Source organism: Nicotiana sylvestris, chromosome 4 (genome assembly GCF_000393655.2).
Source record: "Nicotiana sylvestris chromosome 4, ASM39365v2, whole genome shotgun sequence".
Taxonomy (NCBI): Eukaryota; Viridiplantae; Streptophyta; class Magnoliopsida; order Solanales; family Solanaceae; genus Nicotiana; species Nicotiana sylvestris.
The window spans coordinates 38,653,009-38,663,671 of record NC_091060.1 but is presented as its reverse complement, the minus strand read 5'-3'; the positions used below and the strand labels follow the sequence as shown (position 1 = coordinate 38,663,671).

The 10,663-nt window shown below is 38.8% G+C and overlaps 1 protein-coding gene across 1 annotated transcript; it reads right to left on the bottom strand.

Moving 5' to 3' along the window:
• Positions 1–643: 643 nt before the first annotated feature.
• Positions 644–1,135, bottom strand: LOC138889445 (uncharacterized). Its single transcript, XM_070172754.1, has one exon. It carries the CDS (start codon positions 1,133–1,135, stop codon positions 644–646), a length of 492 nt encoding a protein of 163 aa, XP_070028855.1.
• Positions 1,136–10,663: the final 9,528 nt, after the last annotated feature.

The following is a 10,663-nucleotide window of genomic DNA, read 5'->3' as shown; positions in this document are numbered from 1 at the left end:
AAGTCATTATTTTCATTAATCACTACAGTCATCCCCCCTTTCTTAGGTACATATTGAACGGGCTTACCCATTTGCTATTCGAGATTGGAAATACAATACCTGCATCAGGCCACTTAATCACTTCTTTTCTTACGACCTCTTTCATGATTGGATTTAGTCGGCGTTGTTACTCTACACTTGGCTTGTGTCCGTCCTCCATGAGGATTTTATGCATGCAAAAAGCTGGACTAATGCCCTTAATGTCAGACATTGTCCACCCAAGTGCTCGCTTGTGCTCACGTATCACTCTCAACAGCTTCTCTTTCTGCAATTTAGACAAGTCAGAAGAAACAATAACAAGTAATGTGTCAGAATCACCCAAATACGCATATTGAAGGTGAGGGGGCAGGGATTTAAGCTCCAATTTTGGAGCCTCCTCAATTGATGGTTTTGGAGGAGGCCCATCTGTCATATTCAAGGGCTCAAAGGGGTGTATCCCCTGCATGTAAGCACAAGATGTATCTAGGATATGCATCATCTCCTCAACCTCATCATCAATCTCCAGGCTATCGAACAACATAAGTGCTTTCTCTAGAGAATCGTCTAGATATACACTTGTGTCATGAATTTGCTCATCCGCCTCAACAACATATATCATTGAGAGCTACTCATAGTGGCAGGGAAGTTGGATTGCTTTGTAGACATTAAAGACTGTTTCCTCGTCATCCACCCTCAAAATCATTTTTCCCTCTCTCTCTTTAAGAATTGCATCACCAGTAGCCAAGAGAGGTCGCCCTAATATGATTGGAACCAGTTCATCAGCTTCATAATCTAAGATAATGAAGTCTGCAGGGAAGATAAATTTCCCAATTTGCAGCAACACATCTTCGATCACCCCCTCAGGGTGTGTTATCGACCTATCAGCCAGCTGCAACATCACAGTAGTTGGTCTTGGAGCTCCCAGATCCAATTGCTTGAACAAGGATAAGGGTATCAGATTTATGCTCTCCCCCAAATTGCAAAGAGCACGACCCACATCAATATTACCAATTCGTATAGGGATTGTGAAGCTGCCAGGATCCTTAAGCTTTTGAGGGAGCTTGTTTTGGACCCTTGAAGTGCACTCCTCAGTAAGTGCAACTGTCTCAAATTTCATCAATATTCTTTTTTGAGCCACTATATATTTTATGTACTTAGCATACTTTGGAATTTCACAAAACACATCTACCAGTGGAATATTTAATTGAACCTGGCTCAACATAGAGAGAAATTTGCTGAACATGCGATCATCATTCTTTTTCTGCAATCTTTGGGGGAAAGGTAGTGGTGGCCTTGAAGCCTCCACTAGCTCTGGAATTGCATCCTTATTCTTTGATTCGTGTGTCGCCTTAAGGATCAACTCTCCCTCAGGTATGGGCTTGTATTTTCTTTTCTATGGCACTTCCTCTAGTTCCCTCCCATTTCTGAGTGTAACTGCATTCACTTGAGGGTTCTTCTCTGTATCACTGGGGAGAGCGCCTGCAGGTCTAGTACTTTGATTTGTTGCTAACTGCCTCATTTGCCTCTCAAGATTTCTGAAATCGGTCCTGAGTTGTTGATTGTCAAGCAACAACTTCTTTAGCAAATCATTTGTACTCTCTTCCATTTGTTGGGGTGGCTTCTGAGGTTGATTGAAATTTCCTTGGGGTCTATAATGATTCTGATTCAGCTGATTTCCACCCCATGAGAAGTTGGGATGATTCTTCCAATTTGGATTGTAAGTGTTCCTATATTGCACATGCTGATTCATTGGACCTCTGCTCTATTGCCCCACATAGTATATGGATTCAGGATTTGTGGGGCACATGTCACTCATATGATTGTCGCAACATAGTTCGCAGCAAATAGACATTTGTTGTACATGTTGCATCGGTTGTGTTTGCTGTATTGTCATTATATTCATCTAATTTGCCAATTTTTCTATATCGGCTCTCATGACTGAAAAGTCATCAAGCTCAATCAATCCGGCTGCTTTTTGCTTAATTGTCCTTCGTGAATCACCATCACCTTACCAATTATGATCATTAGCAGTGAAGTTATTTAGTAGGAGTTGGATTTCACTATACGGTCTAGCCATGCAACTACCCCCACAAGCTGAATCAAGATTCATCTTCGATGCATCATCTAGACCATCAACAAAAGTGTAACCCAATACCTCGTCAGTCTGACAATGATGTGGGCAGTCTCTGAGTAGCTTCTTGTATCTTTCCCATGCTTGACGAAGTGTCTCGCCATCCCGTTGTTTGAACCCAAGAATCTGACTTCTCAATGACTTTGTCTTCTTAGTAGGGGAAAACTTGATTAAGAATTTCCTTGCTAGATCATCCCAAGTGCGGATTGAGTTCGCGGGCACCTTCTGCAACCATTCCTTAGCTTCCCCGAGCAGTGAAAAGGGGAAAAGTGTCAGCCTGACATAGTCCTTGGAAATGTTCGGATAATTGTAAGTGTCCGTAATTTCCAAGAAATTCTGAATGAGCCTCTGTGGGTCTTCATGAGATAGACCCACATATTGCCCTATGGACTGGATCAGCTGACCATGTATTGTTTGAGTTCAAAGTGCCCTGTGATATCAGGCTTCACAATAGCCTGAGTCATATTAGCAAGATTGGGCCTTGCGGCTTCAATTACCGCGTGCTCTTTATTACCTGCCATCTCTATTGGCTGTGGTTGAACTATGATGTCCAACTCTCTTTCAATTCTAATTCTAGCTTCGACTTCCCTCCTCACTCTATAAAGTGTTCATTCAATTTCAGGATCAAGAGGAAGGAGATTGTTTGCGCTTCTACTCCTCCGTATTCAAGAGAAAAGCTTGTTTTAACACAAACTAGGTAAACTAAAAATTACATGCAAGTATACGCGGCAAAACGCACACGCAAGTATACGCGGTCGTCAAGTAATAAAGTGACTAAAGTTGGATGTCGAACCCATGAAGACTTGTGATTAACTATTAACTAAATTAGACTATCCTAATTATCTAAATTAGGCTAAGACGACAGCGTTTGCTCGTCTGTATGAGGAACTAGGAAACAAAGGCGGGGAGAAGAAGTTATTCCGACTCGCTAAGCTGAGAGAGAGGGCGGCACGGGATCTGGACCAGGTGAGGTGCATAAAAGATGAGGACGGCAAAGTTTTGATGAGGGATGACCAGATTAAGAGGATATGGCAGACCTACTTTCATCAACTTCTAAATGAAGAAGGGGATCAAGATATTGTACTAGGAGGATTGAGGAACGCCGACATCCACCATAAATTAAGCTACTGTAGGGACATTGAGGTCGATGAGGTCATCGAGGCAATGCGTAAGATGAGGGGGGGCAGAGCTACCAGGCCAGACGAAATTCCGATTGAACTTTGGAGGTGTGTGGGTAGAGCAGGATTGGAATGGCTTACTGGGTTGTATAATGTGAAACTCAAGACTAATAGGATGCCTGAAGAGTGGAGGTGGAATACAATGGTTCCGTTGTATAAGAACAAAGGCGATATCCAGAGCTATAACAACTATAGAGGTATCAAATTACTGAGTCATACCATGAAAGTCTGGGAGAGAGTGGTAGAGATGAGAGTGCGAAGGACGGTGTCTATCTCAGACAACCAGTTCGGGTTTATGCCGGGGCGATCTACCACAGAAGCTATCCATCTTATTAGGAGGATGGCAGAACAGTACAGGGATAAGAAGAAGGATCTCCACACGGTGTTTGTTGATCTAGAGAAAGCATACGACAGGGTTCCTAGGGAGGTTTTATGGAGCTGCTTAGAGGCTAAAGGGGTTCTAATAGCCTACATTAGGGTGATTAGAGACATGTATGAAGGAGCTAAGACTCGGGTTAGGATAGTAGGAGGCGATTCTAAGCATTTTCCAGTTGTTACGGGGTTGCACCAAGGGTCTGCACTCAGCCCTTTCCTATTTGCCCTGGTGATGGATGCCATAACGCATCATATCCAAGGGGAGGTGCCATGGTGCATGCTATTTGATGATGATATAGTCCTAATTAATGAGACACATCGCGGCGTCAACGAAAGGCTAGAGGTTTGGAGACATGCCCTTGAGTCTAAAGGTTTCAGGTTGAGCAGGACGAAGACAGAATTCCTCGAGTGCAAATTTGGGGCTGAGCCGACGCAAGCGGGTGTGGAAGTGAGGCTTGACTCTCAAATCATCCCTAAGAGGAGTAGTTTCAAGTACCTTGGGTCAATTATTCAGGGGATCGGGGAGATAGACGAGGATGTCACACACCGTATAGGGGTGGGTTGGATGAAGTGGAGGTTAGCGACGGGGGTCCTGTGTGACAAGAAAGTTCCACCATTACTAAAAGGTAAGTTTTATAAAGCAGTGGTTAGGCCTGCAATGCTGTATGGGACCGAGTGTTGGCCTGTTAAAAACTCACACACCCAAAAGATGAAAGTAGCAGAGATGAGGATGTTGAGGTGGATGTGCGGGCATACAAGGATGAAGAAGATTAGGAATGAAGATATTCGAGAGAAGGTGGGTGTGGCCCCCATAGAGGACAAGATGCAGGAAGCAAGACTCAGATGGTTCGGGCACATTCAGAGGAGGAGCACTGATGCACCGGTGAGAAGGTGTGAGCGACTGGCTATGGTGGGCATGAGGAGAGGTAGAGGGAGACCTAAGAAGTATTGGGGAGAGGTGATAAGGCAGGACTTATCACATCTTAGGATTACTGAGGACATGACCCTTGATAGGGGATTGTGGAGGTCGAGCATTAAAGTTGTAGGTTATGGGGAAGCTGTGGATGTTTCTATAGCGCACTAGAGTGTGACTAGCTAGTTATGAGGTAATCTTAGAATGTTACTGATCAGCTACCGATACAGGGAGTTATTTGTTGGATATTAGTATACCTTTAATCTATTTCGTATTTCCTATATTTCTTATATTGCTGCTATTTTGTTATTTTATGTTATGTTGTGCACTGTATATTATTTTTAGTATGAGTCTATTGATAGTACTAACTTATCGTCTCTTGTTGATGTCTTGAGCCGAGGGTCTCCTGGAAACAGCCTTTCTGCCCCTCGGGGTAGGGGTAAGGTTTGCGTACATATTATCCTCCCCAGACCTCACTTGTGGGATTATACTGGGTTGTTGTTGTTGTTGTTGTTGTTGTTGTTGTTGTTGTTGTTGTAGACTATCCTAATTATCTAAAAAAGAATTAAACCTATAAATATTTGATTCTAATCTAATTAAAATAAAAAGAAAACAAACAATGAACTCTGAACAAAAGTAGAGCAGATTTTTATGATATCGATGTTATGAAAACGATCTAGGGTTATGGGCTATCTAACATTCCTATTGTATTCTTCAATTGAATTGGCTAACTAATTTATCTAGTTTATTGGTTAATAGGGTTAATATTGCTCATAAGAATCTGTCGAGTTCTTACTCACCTATTCAAGCTAACCTAACGTCTATATGTCTATGGAATTAGAACTAACAAGAACACATTTATAATTCTTGTAAATCAACCAAGCAAGGCAATTAGGTATATGGCTATCCTAACCGCGAATCCGTTCCTCGATGCCTAGGTTCAAGAACTTGCTCTACTCAATCCTATATGCAATCTAGAATTCCCACTTTCGAGTTCAACTCTAGATTCGTTGATAGTATTCAATTGGTGATCAAGCAATCAAATAATTAAGTGCAGGATTGAATAAATAAATCAATATGATAAACTAAAAAATCAAAATCAATATCCGAATAACAATAGTCATGAAAGAACCATAACCCTAGAACGTGAAGTTTAGCTCCACATAGATATGGTAGCAAAACAACAAATCATATAAAGAAACATAAAAATTACTAAGTTTGGTGGAAGAAAAGATGAAACCCTGCCTTCACGGCGGCTTTGTGCTCTCCCTAAGTAAAAAGTTCCTCTAAAAACGTTCTTCCTCTCCAAAATAGGTTTAGAACCCTTTTTATATAAATTGGAGTCGTATAGGGCTGAAATAACCTTGTCCCGAATGAAATAGGAAAATCCTGCACCGAGCGTCTAGGCCAGCGCGAGAGACCTAGCGCAGAAACCAGTAACGTTTTTGCCTAACTTTTGCTTTCTAACAATTGATTCAATGTGCTGCTTCACGTTTTGCCTCCAAGTAATCAATCCAAAGTTTATTTATTTTGTCTTCACCGTTCATTCCTTTTTTTTGTTTTGTTTCATCTCATAATTATGCCATAATTTTCCAATCATTAGATATTCATGAGCTAATTATTTCAGTGTAGAAAATACACTTTAAAATATTTATTTTGCTTTCAATTTTAACTCCAATGTACCTACGCATAAAATAAACTCAATTAAACACAAATATAGTGCAATTTAGCATTAAAGCACCAAAATGTAAGGTAAGTAATGCACTAAATATATATAATTATAACTAAACATCACTACCCCACACTTAAATGTTGCTCGTCCTCGAGTCAACCCACAATTCACACTACTTTTAAGTACTTTACATGTTACACAATCGAAGCATGCTACACCTATGATTATGGTTGATAGCAAAAATTAAACCTTAGCATATGCAATCACATACACTTCCCTTAACTTATGCCATACTTCAAAAATATTTACAACAAAGACAACATGCTCATAACACTCCTAGCCTTAAAAATCAACTAAATGTCACAATGCACTCATGGCTTGAATACTGAACATCATAGAGAAGTCTAATAATGTTGTCTATCCCTCGTGAAACCATGTGCCCTCTCAACAAGAACAAGAGAGTAAGTTGAATCCACGCATTCGAATCTCATGATCACATATAATTTAAGCACTCATATATATATCAAAGAAATCTCTCACTCTCTCAAAAGAAGTCACATGCATGCACTTGGTACCATAGGCTTGCCCATAATGTAAATCTCTACTAATGTAGGCTCACTCGATCTAATATCAATTAGGACTTTTTTATGGTTGTAATGTGGGCTAAGGGACGGGTAGGGTATATTTAGGAATAGTGACTAACCCTCCTAAGCACTTTACACATCACATAATCAACTTTAAGCGCAAATTCTCCAATCCACTTCACTTTCACATATTACCCCAAAAATGCTCTCTTCTTCTTTAAGCACTACATTAATTCATACCCACTAGCAAGAACAAGACAACAATGTATTCATCTCTATTTTCTTTTTCTTTTTTTTCTTCAGATTATTCTTCTTTTTTTTCAATTTTCGCTAGTGGTGTATTATTTTACAAAACAAGTGCACATTTCTTCCTTTCATTGGTTCCACTCAAAAGCCACCCCATACTTAGTTCCTTCTTACTTCTTTTAACGCTCATCCCACAATTAAAGTGCTTTAAAAGGAAAAAGGATCAAAACAATGTCAATTAAGAATAAAAAGGTATAGGCTTGTAATGTGGGTGCCAAATAAAAGTCTATAGGCTCAAAAGGTTGACTAGGGATAAATTTTATTTGTGATGACCATTTAAGCTCAAAAAGACCAAAGAAAGCCTAAAATCATTTCTCAAATCGAGTATCACATCAAATTTCGCTTCAACTCACATACCGAGCAAGTTCTAGACACAAGTACAATACATGGACTACACAAAAACCTCACTGTACATGGCACATGACTCACTAAGGATGGTTTCATTCCGACTCTCAAACTAATGCAAGTATTCACGGAGCCACAAAATATTAAGCATTAAGCACAAAGTGAAGATAAGTCAAGTAAACGAGACATAGGCGTCAATAACATATTGTCTAATTAAGCAAGACATCATCAATAATTTCAAATCATAGGGAAGATACTACACATGTCAAATCCTAAATATTCTACTATCAAACAAGTCAAGGGTGCCTAGGTTTATCTCATCTTTCTTCCTCCATTATTTCCTAAATTCGTAATCTACTCTACAAAAACCTACAACCCGGTTCAAACTACATCCCATGGAAAAGAACCGAGGAAAAACCACGGGGAATTATTACTACCTAAAAAAGATATTTTTTGTATTTTTATTTTATTTTTTTAATATATTTTGTTCAGACTTTATTCCCTCAAGAAAAATGTCTACGAGATCCATCATCGGGAAAAGACCAATTTTCTACCCTTTTTTTTTGTTCATTTTTTCTATATTTTTTTCACATTTTAAAATAAAAAATAAAAATTAAGCTACTTAAACTACTACTACCATACTACACCATTAATTTTACTAACTATGCAATTAAAAATAAAAAGCTAGCTAACAATAAAAAGATAATAAACTAACAATATAATATTATAATACTATACAAAGCACAGAGAATCTTCCACCCCACACTTAAAAGAGTGCACTGTCCATAATGCACAAATAAAGTAGAAATAACAAGGATGGACAAGAAACTCCCTGAAAGGCCAACGGCAGCTCACGGGGTACTCAGACTTCTCCCATGAATGGTCCTTTGTGCGGGTACCTCACACTAGTTCCAACCATCTGGCTTGTATTTGCACACTTCCAATGGCTTTCTTCCTATGCTCATAATCATACAAAATAAAATAACACTACAAAAATAATAGAAAAATAACAAAATAAAAAAAAATAAACAAAATTAAAAGAAAGCAATAAAGTTGGGTTGCCTCCCAACAAGTGCCTAATTTAATGTCGCGGCACAACTTGAACCACTTTTTGCCTCCACCTTGAACTTATTAATTGTACCCCTAACACGGCATCCAGTCTGCGACTATGCTCCAGTGGTGGGGCTACAACGATAACCAAGCCAAGTAATAAATTTTTCACTCTACACTTCTCGACCTTTAGAGGAGGAATGTAATTTTTGCTTTTTTGCACAACAAATTCAAGAATATAGACACTCTCATACTCATCTTTTGATTCCCTCGTAGGCACAGATGACTCGATTACTATCTTACTATCTAAACACAATGTGGAAAAATGATTGGAATGAGGTCTTGTGCGCCCTAACTCATGAATTTTACTACTATTTGCATCCTCATATTTACACACACTCAAGTCTACCAAAGTAATATAATCTATTCCCTCATATGACTCTAGAGCACTCTTCACAACATTTGTATCTTCAAGAAAAATATGGTCTAATGATTGGTATTCTCATTTTAGCTCCTCAATTTGGTCTAGAAGATTTTTTTCAGCTCACACAACTCATTATTAAATTGTTGGGCACGCATCAACCTTTGCATTAAAATCTGCATCTAAGTTATGTACAACCAAGCCAAAATTATCAATTTTATGTGCAAGTTCATCTCTCTCCTTAGACCAATCATTCACCAGCGTTGTCAGAAGACAATGTCATTCCGCATATTCGCCTAATCAAGAATATACGTCCCAATACCAATCCTTACTCTCATATTCAAATTCAGACCTACCAGAGTTTAAGTCATGACAAGCCCAAAAAGATGGGCCATAAAAGTCTTCCGTCAACCAAACGTCTTCATCAATAACCTTACCTCCGGATATTTCATACCCAAATGTCATGTTCAGAGAACTATGAACACACTAAGAGAAAAATTAAATTGTTATAAAAATAAAAATACATACAAAACAAAGTGGATAAAATTAAAAGTCTAATCTAGAAAAATAGCTAATTTCTAAGTCCCCGGCAACGGCGCCAAAAACTTGTTGCTACCAAAAACACTCACGCAAGTGCACGTGATCGTCAAGTAATAAAGTAGTGAGTAGAGTATCGTTCCCACGAAGACTTGTGATTAACTATTGACTTATTCAAACTCAATTAACTTATCGATTCAAGATATTTTTTTCACAAAATATAGAATTAACTATTTTACTACCTAAAACTATCAAGTAATGAATTAACTAGAGATTAACCGAACAAATAACAATTTCGAATAATAATCAATAGGAGAGAATATTCCAGGGTCACGGGCTAGTTAACAATCGTCTTGCGTTCTTGGCATAAAATGACTAATTGATTTATCTGGATTGTTGATTGACAAGCTTGATATTACTCATAAGAATATGTCGAGTCCTTACTCGCCTATTCAAGTTAACTTAATGCCTATATGTCTATGGAATTAAGATTAACAAGAATGCATTTATAATTTCTGTATTTCAACCAAGCAAGGCAATTAGGTATATGTCTATCCTAATTGCGAATCCGTTCCCCGATGCCCAGGTTCTCACGCTCTATTTAATTCTATATGCAATCTAGAGTTCCCACTTTTGAGTTCAACTCTAAATTCGTAGATAGTATCTCACTGTTAGCTACTCAGCAAAATAATTAAGAACAAAATTAAATAAACAAACCAATATGATAAAATCAACTTCGTTAAATTAAACCTCAAACAGCAGCATTCATGTTTCACCCATGACCCTAGAACAATAGGTTTTTAGCCACTCATAATACTAGCAAATGATTGCATAAGTTTTGAATAATTGGAAATACTATAAAAGATGAGAAAATCTGAGATGTTCTTGCTCCCGGATATTTTTTGTGTGTATTTTTCCTCCAAAGTGGCGTTTCACTTTCAAAAATAGGCTTAGTCTTTCTTTTATACGTATTGAAGAGGTCTAGGGCCGAATAAATCGAGTCCCGGGCAAAATAGGACAAAAATTCCATCACCGGCGCCCAGCACAGCGCCGGCACCCACCAGGACGCTGCCTAAATTTGCAACACTATTGTCAGCGCCACAGGTGCCAGGCGCTGCCTGTGGTTCCCAAAT

Excerpts from the sequence above, each read along its gene's own strand:
- LOC138889445 (XM_070172754.1), bottom strand. The coding sequence starts at position 1,135 with ATGAAATTTGAGACAGTTGCACTTACTGAGGAGTGCACTTCAAGGGTC.